Genomic DNA, 16,429 nt, shown 5'->3' on the forward strand with positions numbered 1-16,429 from the left:
TAGAAACTCAACAAAATTTGCCTCATTAAACCAATTTAGTAATTAAGATTGGAAACCAAAAAGTGATATACTAATACAGTATTTTATTTTCCATTAGTTGCTCTAATATTAGCATGATAAGAATATCCTTAAAGAAACTAGAACTCTATTACCAGTTAGTGTCTCAAAAAAGTTCTTATAATTTTTGAAATTGAGCTCCTTTATCCAGCAAATGAATATAATGGATAAGAAGCCTCAGATAACATTAGGACCGTGATAGATGATCACTTCCAGGTGACTTCATATATATTTTCTAATTTCTAAAAACAAGGACATAATAAGAAAGAAAGAAAGAAAAGAGACCCAAATTTCTGTATACTGTATGGGTAAGCTCTCCGCGAGAATGAATAGATTGAGCTATCTCCTAGATATCCGGAGGGGCATACCATCAATATAACTTTACCTTCTTTTAAATTTATCAATTCTTGTGCTCCACCTTCTCTCATCCTTCCAACGAGAGCTATGAACATCCTTATGAACAGAGTTAAATAAATCCCCATGGAAATATCATGGGGAGAGCTTCTACTAAAGCCAACAGTATGATATCAAGAGAAGGCTTCCAATCTGGTTGCTTCTGAGGCAGTGTAAGTCACTATTACGGAGGCTTCTGGGTCTTTTCAACAGGGAGGAGGTATAGTCGAAAGTAGAACTTCCCCCATTGGCAATCATGGACATTTCCATTCAGAAAGAGAAATGGTAGCTATCATCATCCAGGCCCTTCAAGCTCGGTATCTCTCTTAAAAGTCCCAACCAACTCATTTATGCCAGAGTTCCTCTTCTACAGAGAAAAGGTTCACAGTTTGGCATCTACCTACTCAATGTCAACTCTCACAAAGCTCTTCCAAGGTAGCCCATCTCCTTTCAGGAATTCCCCACCTTACCACGTAAGTGACCAAATTAACTCAAAAGTTAAAGTCAAAGTTAAAATGATAACATTTTGTGTAGCAGAAGCAAAAATCTCCCACTTTAAGTGATAGATACTTGAGTATATATTTGAATGCAATAAAACACTAATTACTAAAAAATACTCACGTTAGCACTCTTACTCCTTGGAAGATTAACTGCTCTCTTTAGCTTCTTTACTGATTCTGTAATGGCAAGAGTTTCTACACCATCTAAAGCACTACAGATTTTTCTTACAGCTTTAATTACTTGATCTACCGCTCGGTGCTGGTTCTTTAAAAATAAAAAGTAAAATAAACATAAGTATGTGGAATTTAAAGGATCAATTTCAGAGATGAAGTCAGAAAACTGGAAATTTTAGATGTGCCTAAGAACAGATATCCTTTACTCTTTTGTGATGAAAAAGAAAAAACAAGATACCTTCTTAACGATAGTTTACTGTGAAGTAGGAAAAAGCAGGCCTGGTTAATTTTCACTTTGCCTGACACAATTATTCATATGCAAATGCCATTAATTTCCTATTAGAATCAGAAGTCAAAGCAATAAATCAAAAAACTACTCTAAATAAATTGGAGTTATCTTTTTTATTCTCATTTGGGAATAATTTCCACATTAAAAACATCAACCCTTCTCTCTCTCTTGCAAAATATGGTATCAAAAAACAAATTCTTCAGAGGCTGGTCACATATTAATAACACTAGGAAACAGTTACTAGAAGTGAGTCAACTTTCCAGCATCATTTGCATCTATACAACCAACACTTTTTAAGTTTTGTCTGATGAAAAAACTTCCTTGATGACAATCCCTCTGTACTCTTCAGCCACAGTTGATTTTACCATGATTCAAAAGTATACATGTACAAATATATTACAAAATCACTTACCGGGTGAGAATGATTTAAAAATCCTCCACTTCCCCATCATCAAAGTACATATCTCATTAAGAAACATTCTTATATAATGAATTAATTCATCAAACATTTATGCCAAACTTCTATGCCAAGTACTGCTGGAGTGGGCTGAAACTCAGTACCATACCATTCCTTAAAAATTTAAGTTTTCCCACCCCTGAGGCTTGGCTACCATAAACCAAATGTTCCCTTCACCTTCACGCCTACACGAAACCACCTTATTTTCTCAAACACCCAATTACTCTGCAGTCTTCAGGGCCTGAAGGCTGTTTTCTACTTTCCATTTTTGCTTACTTGACTTATATTTCTGCTTACTTTTACTCCCCCACCTTCATGCAAAAACCATTCCAGTTTTGAGGCTCATGCTATTCTTCTATACTATTCTCTATCATTTTTTATGTGCCAGTTATCAATTTACTGTCTATCAGTTCCAAATCCACCCTTCTTTGTTCTACTTTGTGATACTGGAGCTTGACGCTATAAACATTTCTCCTTTGCCAGCTGGCACAATGTTAGGTTTTGTCAATAAAGGACACAGAAGGGACATTCAGAGGAAACAGCAGCATGCAGACACTTCTCATCAGGGTTCCAGTCCTCCATTTTGTAATACAGCATGGGAGCCCAGTGGTCCCAAAGACAAGCTCCAGTTGCATCCTCAGGTCATGCTCTCCCAATCTGATAGCTCTGGCACATTTCTTTGCCATAGGCAAACTGTGTGTTCCTGTAATAGCTAGACCCTCTTCAAAGAGGCTGAATTTCAGCCTAGGTTTGGGGGGAGAGGCTCTATCCTAAATCCTCAAAGTTCCTTCACTATCCATTGTTCCTCAACCCAGAGTTGACAGCTGCTTTTTTGCACCCGTTACTTCTAGACCCCTTAGAGCAGGATGGCAAACTTTTTTTTAAAGGCCAGATAGTAAATGTTTTAGGCTTTGCGGGCCATACAGTCTCTGACACAATTCAACTCTGCTATTAGGGCATGAAAATAAACATGGATAATACACAAACCAAGTAGCATGGCCGTGTTCCAATAAAACATCATTTACAAAAAGAGGCAACAGGCCAGATTTGGCATGTGAAACATAATATGCCAACTCCTGCATTAGAGTCCTCTTTTACCCTTTGCAGTAATTAACCACCTTTTACTAATTAATAATTCTTTAAATTTCTCTGTTCAAATAACTACTCTAGTTTCTGTCTCCTGACTTGGCCCTCACTAACTAATCTGCCTTGCCACTGACATATGGTCATCCCTCCCACTGCATGCCATATTTTTGCTCTGGATATTTATCTGACTTCCTACCCTATTATCTTATAATAAGGCTCTCAGTTACATAAATGTCCATGACAAAAATTCACAGCATGTTCAACCTAAAAATTGTACCCTATCAGAATCTTAACTACAATATCATATTCACCACAATCTCCTTTGCTTCTAGCCCTCATACCCTTATTCTGGCCAAATCTGTTCTTTGAGTTCACAGACTTCTCTGCTTCTTCTACCAGGCAGCTGAGTATTTCTAAAGAAAATCTCACAACCCTACAGATTCAACAGTCCCCAATTTCAGCAGGAACCTGCATGCCACTTAACATTCCTTTTACTTGCTCTTGGTCAGCTCTCTTTCCCATCCCCTTAGAATATGAAGCCAAACCATTATTCCTTGCCTCAAAACCCCCTACTACCACCGTAAGTTCATTTTAGTAAAATAAATTAACATCTTATCTCTAGGAAACTAAGGCCAAGAGGAACCAAAACTTCTACAACTTCCCTATCTCCCCTAAAACCTACCTAAAAGAAATTAAAACATACATCCACACAAACTTATACATGAATGTTTACAGCTGCGTTATTCATAATAACCAAAAACCATAAACAATAAAATGTCCATTATTTGGTGACAGGATAAACAAAATGTAGTATCCATACAAGGGAAGTATTCAGCAATAAAATAGAAGACAAATTATGGATACACACTACTACTTATACACTATAACATGGAGAGAGCTTAAAAAACAGTATGGCATTTGAAAGAAATCAGATATAAAAGATTACCTAGGGTATGAGTCCATTTACTTGAAATCTCCATTAAAGGCAAGACAGGAACGAGACATCTATCATCTATCATCTATCATCTATCGAGACAGGAACGAGATCAGTAGTTGTTTGCGGCTGGGAATGGGGAACAACTGCAGAGTAGCACGTGGAAACTTTTGGGAGTGATAAAAATATCCTAAAACTGGATTGGGGTGGTAATAATACAACTCTACGCATTTACTAAAAGGATCACTGAACTGTACACATGCAGTAGGTAAATCTTATGGTATATAAATTATATCTCAATAAAGCTGTAAAAAATATGGGGAGTAAATATGATAGAGCCAGCCTTGGTGGTCTAGTAGTTAAGATTTAGTGCTCTCACTGCCACAGCCCAAGTTCACTTCCTAGTCAAGGAACCTCATGACCTGTCCATCGGCTGTCATACTGTGGTGGCTACATGTTACTGTGATGCTAAAAGCTATGCCACCAGTATTTCAGATACCAGCAGGGTCACCTATGGTGGACAGCTTTCAGCAGAGCTTCCAGACCATTATAGACTAGGAAGAAGGACCCAGCCATCCAATTTTGAAAAAACTGGCCATGAAAACCCTATGAATAGTAGCAGAGCATATGTTTCATACAGTGCCAGAAGATGAGAGGATGGTGCAAAAAGATCGAGCAGGGTTCCACTCTGCTGTACACAGGGTCGCTAGGCATCAGAATCAACTCGAACGCACTAACAACAACAAATATGAAACAGTCACCATTTTAGATAAATGGTCAGTGAAGAGCCATCTGAAAAGACATTTGAGCACAGACCTTAATGAACTAAAAGGATAAACCATGCAAATATCTTGGTTAGGGCATTAAAAGCAGAGGGGACAACAAATACAAGGGTCCCAGTTGCAGATTGACCAGAACAAAGGAAGAAGTGGGTAGGAAGTCAGATCAGAGAGGTAGTGGGTCAGAATATACAGGGCCATGAAGCTACAATTAGGGATTTGAATTTTACTGACTGAGATAATTAACAGAATTGTGAGCAAAAGACTTAGCATGATTTAACATTTTTTAAGGGATTATAAATTTTATTAATCTTTTCAAAGAAGCATCTTTTGGCTTTGATTTTCTCTTATTTTACATTTGTTTTCTGTGCTTATTTTCATTTTTTTAAGTAAACTTTTAATTTTGGAATAATTTTACATGTACAGAAATGTTGTAAAAATAGCACAGAGAGTTCCCAAATAATATTAAAGGAAACTGGGTTAAGTGACCTCTTATATAACTAGGTTATACTTGCCAAAACTAAGACATTAATACAGGTACATTATTACTAACTAAACTGTAAACTTTATTCAGATTTTACCAGTTTTTCCACTAATGTCCTTTTCCTCTTCCAGGATACAATCCAGGATACCACATTGCATTTAGTGACTTTTTTTAAAAAGATTTTATTTTTCCTGCTTCTCCCAAAGCCCCCCAGTACATAGTTGTGTACTTTTAGTTGTGAGTCCCTCCAGTTGTAGCATGTGGGATGCCACCTCAGCATGGCTTGATGAGCGGTGCCATGTCAGCGCCCAGGACTCAAACCCGCGAAAACCCTGGGCCGCCGAAGTGCAGCGCGTGAACCTAACCATTCTGCCATGGCACCAGCCCCTGGTGACTTATTTTTAAAAGATTATTTTGCTTGCCTGTGGAAGATAGACTGTAGAAGGACAGGGGTAAAAGCTGGGAGATCAGGAAAGAACTATTGGGACTACTGTAATTGATGAGGACTGTAGCTTTGGTAGTAATGAAAAATGGTCACATTCTGAATGTATTTTCAAGGTAGAGGCTGACACGAATTAGAACTGAATATGGGATGTGAAAGATCTTTTTCCTGAGAAATCAAATATGACTCCAAGGTTTTGGCCTGAGGAAATGGAAGGACAGAGTTGCCAATTATGAAGAAGGGAAAGACTGATGAATAGAAATGAAGGTAGTATAAAAAATTCAGTTTTGTGTATCTTAAATTTGAGGTGTTAGTTAATTAGATAGTCATATAAAAATGTCAAGTAATAGATATTTGAATCTGGAGTTGAGAAAAGAGGTTAAGGCTAGAGATATAAATTTCAGAGTCATCAGCATATGCAGAGTACTTAAAAATATGAGATTAAGTGAGATCACCTAGTATGTGAATATATAGGGAGAAGAGGTCCTAGAACTGAGCCCTGGGGCATTCTAATGCTTAAAGGTCAGGAAGATAAGGAGATCACAAGGAGGAAGCCATAAGTGAGGGTGAGAATAGAGCAGACAACAGAAGGAGGAGAACCAAGAATGTGATATCCCAGAGGTCACGTGAGTGTTTCAAGAAGAAACGATCAACTGTATCAAACACTATAGAAAAGTTGAGAGAAATAAAGACTAAGAGCTTATTAGCGGAATCATGATCATGGAAGTCCCTGCTGATCTTAATAAGTGCAGCTTCAGGGAAGTGCTGAGAATGAAAGCCTGAATGGAGTGGATGCATAAGAGAACAGGAAGAGAAGAAGCGGAAGCAGTAAAAACAGATTAACTTTCAGGAGTTTTGCTGCAAGGAGAATAGAGAAGTGGAGTGGTTGCTGCAGGAGAATGTGGACCTTTTGTTTTAAGATGGGAGATATTCCCAGGACTCAGTCTTGGAACTCTTTTTTTGTCTACCTGCAATGATTTTCTTAGTGATCTCATCCAGTCTCATGGCTGCAAAATACCATTTATACTCTGATGATTCCCAAGTTTATTATCTCCAGCCTTGATCTCCTCATTAAATTCCAGATTCACATCCAACTGCCTACTCAACATCGTTATTTGGATGAATAACAGTCATTTCAAACAGAATGTCCAAAACTGAGTTGCATATCATCCCCACAAACCTCCTCCTCTCAGAGTTTTCCATATCTCACTAAAAGGCAACTCCAGATTTCCAAATACTCAGGTAGAAAATCTTGGAGTTATGCTTAACTCCTCTCTCTCTCTCATGCTTCACAACCAATCTATTGGTAAATCCTCCTAGCATTAACTTCAAAGCATATGACAGAATTCAACCCCTTCTCACCACTCCTACTGTAATCACACCTTCCTTGAACCCTCAAGTTGGGAGAAGTTCCCTTCTTTGATCTCCCAAAGAACTCCAACGCATACCTCTATAGTAGATTTACTATACTATACTGAAATTGTGTTTAAATCCCCAATCACTAGTTTTAACTTCCTGGTAGGTATGGATTAGGTCATTCACTTTCATAACTCCAGCAGCTAGCATATAGTAAGCATTCAACAAAGGCTTTCTGAATTGAACTAAAGGTTCCTCTTAGTAATAAAGCTGAATTGAAGCGAGAGTAAACATGTTGACTCAAGCGTTACGTATTAAACATTTTTACTAGTAAGTTGGTTCTTATTATAATAAAACAAGTCATCAAACATCAAGAATATAGTTTAAATAGTCCTTCTAAAATAATTAATCCAATGCCAACATTAGTATTTAAGAGACCAGAGACAAAAATTTTTAAGGCATCATGCCAAAATATGAATTAAGACTTACTTCAATTTGAAGAGCCAGTTCTACTTGGTTGTGATAGGAATCTAAAAGTTCTTCAACAGGGTGTCTGAAATAAAGAACAGTTATTGTGGCTGAAGGATACTGTATGCAAAAATGATTGTTTTATTCACCAAAATAAATGTATTCACATCCAAAAGCAAAGTTTGAAAACCTGCAATTAATGATTTAGATGCCACACCTTGTCATGACTTCTTTATAAGGTTTTTCTATTTGATGCAGATATTTGTTTAAATCCACAGGTGTTTCATCGTCTTCTGCCTAAACAAACATATACACACAAATGTTTACCAAATAATCAAAGCCATTCTTTGGTCTTCTCTTGCCAAATTAAATATGGATAAGTGTATGACAAATAATTGAAACTAAAGTGATTTTTTAGAACTGAAGCTAAAATATTGTCACAATTAAATATTATTTATAATTGACTCAGAAAAAAAAGTAAATCAATATTCTGAAAAAAATGTTTTTTAAATGAAAAACCATACATGCTTTTAAGCCTAGCCTCTGATATATATAAATAGCTACCAAAGGAAAGATCACTCCCATTCTATATACAGAGAATGGAGAGCTAAAAACACTTTTAAAGATGGCTGACAGCCAAACAAAGGTGGGGTAGGGACCAGATGAAGAGGAAATCATCTCAATTTCTGCATCATTTTTTCTAATGATAATCAAGTTTACCCCTACGTTACTCCAGTAAATGAGGTACTGGTCTCTTCTACCATATGCAAATATACTGAAGAACATCATTCCTTAAGAAACTGAAAAGAGAAGTCACTGACTCCTAAAATGTACTGAATTCTGTGAAATAGCTTCTACCCGACTCAAATAAATTCTACCTAACATAGGAGCAAAACCTAAGAAGAAAAAGTTAAGAGAAAGTAAAAATGATATTTTTCCTTCCAAAATTCTATTAAATGAAGGATAATTTTTAGAGATTAAAATTCATCTAGTGTTTATACACAGTAATAAAAAAAGGCGTAATTTCCTGCATTCTATTTTGTTTTAACCTCAAAAGAAAGTACTGTACTTTTAAAACAGAGAATTAGTTTTCATTTGGTGAAAAATAATGTATTTTTCTCAGTTTGGTGCAAAGGTGAATGTGGATCTTTCTTTCCCCCAAACTGTATTTAGTATTCAAAATCTTTCCTTCTTCTTCATTTCTCCTTGATTGACCACGATGTTTTCATTCTTGTGTAAAACTATTACAAATCAAACTTTTAATTCCTCCACTTTGATTTTCAAATATGCCTCCAGCTCTGAGTAGTATGCCACCTAAATCTCCACAATTGAAAATATTCCATCTGCTGAAAAGACTCCGGTTGAGGTTAAAGAGTTTATCATTCCCAGTCCATCCCAGAAATCTTGGAGAATGTAGAAATTGCAAATTGGCTAATTAGCAGAATTATTCATATTCAACCAAATGACCAAAAGTGAGTCAGTTATAAGGTACACACTTACTGTTCGAGCCAGATTTTGGCACATTGAGCTGAAGGTCAAAAGCTGTAGTTTAATCTCTGTGTCCCATTTTCGACAATTTTGAATATGTTCATGACTTCCAAGGCAATGATTACTGTTAAAATATATTAATTATTCATCAATATTATTCTCTTCAAACTAGAAATTATAGAGGTGAATATAAAAGTAAAATATACATTCTATCTGCATCAGAAATTGAAGAGAACAGTAAAATACAGAGATAGTTTCTTAATTAAGTGTGAGCACTTATTCTACATGAGAAGAGTCAAAGCAAAGAAGAAAGAAGATGAAGATGAAGGAGGGAATAAGAAAAATAGGGACAGGTCATTTCTAGTAGCCCAAGAGAATGAAATCTGTAAAATAACTAGACTAAACGCTAGATACAATAATTACCTGGTTCAGAAAAAGATTCGTATAATGATTATTTCAGGCAACTAAACGGAAATCAGAGTTGACCACTGTGTATAAAGTAATAGTGCATGCTACAAAAGGAAAATGCAGTTTATAATGATGTGTCTATTGATGCTTTGCAGAAAGAAAAAATCCATTAAATTCACTTATCAACCAATTGCCCACATTCTTCCCATCTAAGACTATAAGCTTCTGAAGGGCAATACCACATTTTAATTATCTCTGAAATCCCTCCACTGTCCTAGACATGATGTCTTAGATAAACTATATCTCAATACAACTTTACTGATCCAATGAATCAATTCAGTAGGACCCAATGTAGTTTTTGATTACAAATGTAACTTGAAATTTTTCTAATTTAAGCCTTTAAAAATGAAATTTCCAAAAATGTTGCTCAGTAGTTAAATGAATATAAACTTACTTCTGCAGCACTTCCTCTTGACCACAAACTTTCAGAACATAGCTGCCAACATCTACTTGATTCAAATCATCATGTACCCAGCAAAGGGCTTGCATTATAACGATTTCTACAGTAGAACTCACTGTAAAAGAGTTAGTCATCATTTTCATTTTCCTCATTTAACTCTAGGTACACACTTATTCAGGTTGTATTTCTGATAATCTAAGATCAGTATACAACGGAAATACAATGCAAGTCACATATATAATTTAAAATTCTCTAGTAGCCACATTGAAAAAAGTAAAAAGAAACAGGTAGAGCCAATTCTAATAATATGTTTCATTTAACCTAATATATCCAAATATCATTTCAACATATAAACAGTATTTAAAAATTACTAATGAGACATCTTACATTCTCTTTTCAAACTAAGTTTTTGAAATCCAGTGTGTATTTTACACTTATAGCACATCTCAATCTATATTAGCCACATTTCAAGTGCCCAATAGCCACATGTGGCTAGTGGTTACTGTAGTAGGGCAGATCTAAGCTAAGAAATCCACCTTCTTATCATAGATTCCTCCAAAAAGGATGACATTTAGCAGGATCTAGCAAACAATGATTTACACCAAATCACAAGGAAAAAGAATCACTATTTTAATTGTTTGACCTTTGCCTGATAAATTTTCCAACGAAGAATAAAAATCTAGCAAGCAGGAAGTATTGTTCAATCATTATTCTTGGCAATAGCTGGATACTAAGATTACAACACATTAAAAAATAAAGCAACCTTTTAAATTAACCTATTTCTATACTTAGAGCTCCTATGTTCAATTTAGAACACAGTGATTACATTCAAACTTCATGAAAATTAGCAGTTTAGTAGAAAAGGGCCATAAAACCTCTATCTAATACAATGGCTACATTTCTGAATAGTCAAATGTATGGTAACATTTGTCATTTGAACCCACAAACTACTTCTACCATAATATGGTTACATTTGTTAACAGAGATGTACATTATAAATGTGCACATTTATAAAAAACTAAATGACAGGCATTTGAAACATTTTTTAAAAAATTAATCAGATCTTGATAAATCAACTCGAAATTTGACACAAATTAAAACATTTGCTATCAATGTCAATGCTTACTCATATTTATTTTAATCAAGGGGCCTTTTTTATTTTCTTCAATTTTAGCATTAATTCTTACTGTGTACTTAGATTTAAACAGTTCCCCAAACCAAAATTTAAGGTATATTTAAAAAGAATAACTTACCTTAGAAACTAAAAGAAAATGATTGTTATAGTTGGCTAACATTTTTGTTTCAGATTTATATTTTTTCAAAGGGCCTAGAAAAGTACAAAGCTACAAAGAAAGTATCCAAATATTGGACAGATTCCTAGTCAGAACCATTAAAAGAAAGAAAGGCATAATTTTTAGGCCAAAGTACTGTTAAAATATAGGATCTCACTCTACTATTGGAATCTCATTAAAATAATATACACTGTGAAAAGCAATAAAATGCAAAAGAAAATAAAAGTAGTTTTTAAAACTATAACAAAAAATTTCCTACAGACTTTGGGGCTACAGCTCTAGAAAGGATATCCACATCAAGTTTGGAAAGGAGAGTTAGAACCAAAGGAGAATTATCTTCTCCTTCGAGGAGCTTAGCAAGACAACCGGGATTTCAATTTCACTGACAGCTCTTTATAAACAAGCATTCTTCTTGCCATAAAATTAAGAAAGAAAACAAAGACTTGGACTATAAGTAGCCTTTCTATCTAATGCTTTGGGGCCTTGGCCAAGAGCCACTCATTAACCAAAGTTACTCAGCATTCTTCAGAGAAATATGTTATTATAAAGGTAAACTGTTTTCCCTCTAGTCCTAATCAGAAAACTATCCATATGAATGCCAATTTTTTGAAAAGGATAACTAATGAAAGTTAAGCATTTTACCACACACAAAATAATCTTTTTAAAAAGGATACCTAATGATAACAGAGTCAATTTATTAAAAGAATGATAATATTAACATTTTAAATCTTTTCTCCTTAATCAGAGCAAAACAAGATGGTTAGAGAACTACAAACCTACCATCGCATGTAAAAGTAACCGGTAGTTGAAATCCTTCAATTTCGATAGAGATCTTCACGCTAGCATTTTCTCCACATATGTTTCTTTGCACTGTAACTGGACTTAACAAATAGCCTGGATTTGTGTAGTGATTCGTATATGGAAAATTGATCTTCAATCTGTTCACAAGAAAGAAGAAATTCTTTTTAAAAAGCTCCATTTGAGGGCCCTGAACAAGGCTTTCCATGCTTACAGCCATTCTATTCTGAGTCTTTGTCCAATTCTAGAGTAGCTTATGAGAACAGCAATGAATGGACCCCTGTCAAAACTCCAAATACCAGCATTTGCCTTTTAAACAAAAGGAATCCAAGAAAAGAGATTAAGTACTGCCAGGATATCTTTGGCAACACTATCAACAGAAAGCAAGGAGGCTGGACCCATGGCCAAGTGGTTAAGTTGGCACGCTCTTCTCCGGCGGTCCAGGGTTTTGTGGTTCAGATCCTGGGCATGGACCTAGCAGCACTTGTCAAGCCATGCTGAGGCGGCGTCCTACATAGCAGAACTGGAAGGACCTACAACTAGAATATACAACTGTGTACTGGGGGGCTTTGGGGAGAAGAAGGAAAAAAAAACAGTAAGCAAGTAAACACTGGATACATAGCATTAAATGAGGTTTTCTACTTCAGACTCTTTTACTACACAGTATAATTACACAAAATGGTACACTTTTAATGAACCACTGATAATATAGGCAATACGGCCCTAAATTGTAATTGTCGGAATATAAAAAGTTTGTTGTCTTTTTAAAATGTTTTTTTCTAAGGTCCTTTTTCCTACACATTGTTTTGGGTGTTAGACAACGATAAAAATCATACACAATAGGTTTTTATAGTGCTATGAGGCCTGTGTTCCCTCAATGTGATTTCTAAAACTTAGGAAATTACAAGAATTGCCTGTGAAGGTAATTCATGGTATGCATGGGAGCAACATAGTTTAACTTTAAATACATGAGCATGGTGTATGGCTCATCTCCAGACAGCACTTCTGTTATAAAACAAAGATAGATTCGATTTCTTCTTTAAACTTGTGGGCTTCCTTTAACTGACTTTTTTCTGGAGGTTAGAAGGTAAGTTCCAGTCCTCCCAACTGCTTCTCATAAAGCTATAAATGGAATGAATGCTAGAAATACTATCTATTTGCTTCTGCAGAGACTAAAATAATCAAGTCACAGGAACAGAATAAAAGAGTTTGAGTTGACAGAAAGAAAGGGTCTGAGAAGCAGTAAGTCTAACTGTTTGTGTACAAGCTCTAGAGCCAAACTACCGGAGTTTCAATGCTGATTTTACTTCTTACTAGCTGTGTGGCCTTAGACACGTTATTGAATCTCCCTGTTGCTTCAGTTTCCTCTTCTTTAAACTGAAGATACTGCTACTACTACTACTACTACTACTACTAACTTCATAGGGTTGTTGTCAGAATCATGCAAATTAAGTTTACAGTGTCTAGTATAGAGTAAGCGCTGTAAGCATCTTGTCAAATAAACGAATGCGTGAATAAATAAACTTCGCTTCTGCATTGTGATCTTAAGTGTCACAAAGGATTCAATACTAAAAAGAAGAAACATAATTGAAAAAAGGTAACATAAGTAATAAACTTAAATTGGTATTGGAAATGTATTTTTAGATGTGACCACATTATCTTCAGATATTTGATTGCTGCCAAGCTTACCCTCTGCAACACAACAAGATCTTCACAGGACTCAGCCTAAGATTCTTATTGTTTCTCACATACTTGGTATTCTCTTGTTTTCTAAAGTATGAAAGATGCTCACAGCAAATCATGTAATTAATACATGAAATGGTAGAGAAATTTATCTACATCCAAGCAAGCCTTCAATTTTCAGAAATCCTTAAGGATGATAAAAGGAAAATCAGAAATTCCTGATGATAGCTCAGAAAATAAGAATTTATTAGACAAAACTTCCAGTGATAAAAGTTGCATTCAATGAATTTGGAGGTAAGAAACATTTCATTTCCTTTTCTTAAAATGAGTCCTTTCTTTTTCTTTAACTAAATGCAGAGGTGAAGACCTTGAAAACATATAAGGACTCCTTGGGGTCCAGACATTATTGTAGAATATAAATATTAGATCTGAACTATATATGAAGAAAAGAAATAGAAGGCTATTCAGAATGACAAGTGTAGTTTTTCATCTTATCGTAGGAGACCACAAATGAAGCAGCAAAAACTTCTACTGCTATCTAACATTCCTCTAAGAATTTTCTCTGGACCTGTAACTAGTAGATACAGCAAAGCTTTGTCAATTATGATGAATGTGAAAGGAAAGAAAACAAGAAATAACAACCAGAAAAATGCAGCAATAACAAAATGTCCTGAATCAAAGTATTACAGAACTTTATACTGAAAAGACCCTTGAAATCAAGAGTTCAACTCCTTAATTTCACAGAAGCAAAAAAATGAGGCATAGAACTGACATTAAATTCTAAGTCTGTTCTACAATCATCTTTAACTGTAAAGAAACATCATCCTGATAGTTTTACACTAACTTCATAGCTGAATTAAAATGATTAAATGGATCATTTCAGGAGATTTCAAAAAGTAAAGCATTGGCTCTCTAAGAGTATAAATATTTGTTTTAAAAATCTACTGCAGAAATGAGCATACCGGAAAAAATAGAAAGAATGATTAATTTCCTCAAGGGACATCTCCTGGCCCAATCTCCAAGGTCACAGGAGAACAAGAGAAGTTCCAAGAACATGGCTTCAAAACCACCTCTACTTTGTACTGCTCTGAAATATTTGCTGCAAGCATACTCTACTAAAGGAAATAAAATTACAAAAGAACCTCATTTTCTCTTCAGTTCACCTAGGGTTTCATATTACATAAGCCATTCTGTGTGTGTGTGTGTGTGTGTGTGTGTGTGTGTGTGTGTGTCTGTGTCTGTGTCTGTGTGTCTGTGTGTGTGTGTGTGATGCATGCGTGTGTGTGGAAATAATCATTTTAGCTTAGTGGCAAAGTTTGTGTAAATAACTCTAAGATTCAAATGGGGAAAAAGTAGATCACAGAGCGCCTAATTTCTCAACTTGTAAGCTTAAAAACAATAGTCACTCAACACAGTCTAAGAGAAAGCATACACAGCTTGTCTGGGGAGAAAATTAAAGGAACTAGATGAACACATAGATTATTTCCAAACCACAAAGGTAAAAGATTATTTCCAAATTGTTAACCACACAAACACAATGGTATAATGACATAAAGGCATAGGTAATACCTAACACATGCATTTTGCATAGTCAGTCACCTCAATGTCTCTTCTATTTTAAATGCCTACCGAAAAATATGAGTTTAGAAACCCAGTTAGGAGCAACCTTTGCAGGGAAGAAAAAGTGGCTCTACTGATATTTTTCTTCTTTTTTCCCCCTAAGGTATTCTGAAGAAAAGAAATGCTAGTTAAAAGATAACATAAAGGAAGACCGAGTTTTAATGAAATATTACCAATAGTCTAGAACATCTAGTTAGGTATTAATAAGTCCCTTAACATTAAAATGATGTATATACTCAAAAATGATCTGGGAACCCCAAACTCTGTTTGCTTAAAGCAGACTACACTGGGGAAAGTACTGGATTCAAAATAAATCCCCCAGTGGTGATCTTCTTTCCCTTCTTTTGATAATAGATCTCATCCCCTTGGCCACAATGTTTGTTGTTCCACTCTTTCCTTCCGTGAGATTTTTCTATCTGGTGCTGGTTGAGAGGACTCCCTTTCCTCTCTGCTAGCAAAAAATCATTAGAATACGAAGTCTAAGCTATCAGTGGCTGCATTCCCTGCTTTCAAAACCCCATCTGCAGAAGAAAATGAAGCCAACATGCAGGAAGGAAGGGGCAGGGGAGAAGAGGGAGCAAGAAAGGATAGGGAGTGGGAAAGGAGAGTACAAAGGGAGGAAGGATCAATGAGGGTGTGAATTCCTGGATCTTGCTGTCACTGAGCTCTGCCCCCTCCTCCCTCTCTCTGCTATATAAGTTTGAGAACCAATACATAACCTTTCTTGATTTGAGCTAGTTTAAAATGGGTTTCTAGCATTCGTAACAGAAGTCCCAACTAGTACAGTGATATAACGGAAAGAAAACACACTGAACCAGAGGCAAAGACCTGGCTCAGTTACTGACTAGTTGAGTAAACTTTGGTAGGTAACCTCTCTTAGTTTCCTCATCTATAAAGATTAGACACACTTAAGATTAAAAGAACAATTTAGAAATGCATTTTTCTAAGCTACAGAAAATATATCTGCTCCTCTAATCTTGCCTGTTTAATATCATCTCTAACATAAGTAGGGCAGTATTTAGAACACTACAATGTTTATGGCAAAATTAAGTCTCCCGAAAACAAAAATAGGCATTTTCTAAGCATAAAAACTTACATATTATGTTTAAGCTATATTTTCACTGGTTAATAGAGCATCAGAAGTCTAATGTCAGACCTCAGTTTTTTCTTCTAAATACTCAGAAACCTAATAGGTAAGGATACAGGTTCAACAGTAGTTTGTGTTAATGTGCCAATTAACTGTCTTGAAATATTAGCCACT

The 16,429-nt window shown here is 35.5% G+C and overlaps 1 protein-coding gene across 2 annotated transcripts in view; it reads right to left on the reverse strand.

The window, feature by feature from the left end:
• Positions 1-16,429, reverse strand: part of PIK3C2A (phosphatidylinositol-4-phosphate 3-kinase catalytic subunit type 2 alpha) — a 91,155-nt gene that overhangs the window by 37,670 nt on the left and 37,056 nt on the right. For both annotated transcript variants that reach the window (XM_070626513.1, XM_070626514.1), the window contains exons 4-9: positions 11,848-12,005; positions 9,770-9,890; positions 8,920-9,031; positions 7,637-7,716; positions 7,441-7,504; positions 1,072-1,215 (exon numbers count right to left, since the gene is read on the reverse strand). In XM_070626513.1, the coding sequence (XP_070482614.1) occupies positions 1,072-1,215; positions 7,441-7,504; positions 7,637-7,716; positions 8,920-9,031; positions 9,770-9,890; positions 11,848-12,005 (679 nt within the window). The remainder of the gene's footprint in view (positions 1-1,071; positions 1,216-7,440; positions 7,505-7,636; positions 7,717-8,919; positions 9,032-9,769; positions 9,891-11,847; positions 12,006-16,429) is intronic.

This window comes from Equus przewalskii, chromosome 6, assembly GCF_037783145.1.
Source record: "Equus przewalskii isolate Varuska chromosome 6, EquPr2, whole genome shotgun sequence".
Lineage (NCBI taxonomy): Eukaryota > Metazoa > Chordata > Mammalia > Perissodactyla > Equidae > Equus > Equus przewalskii.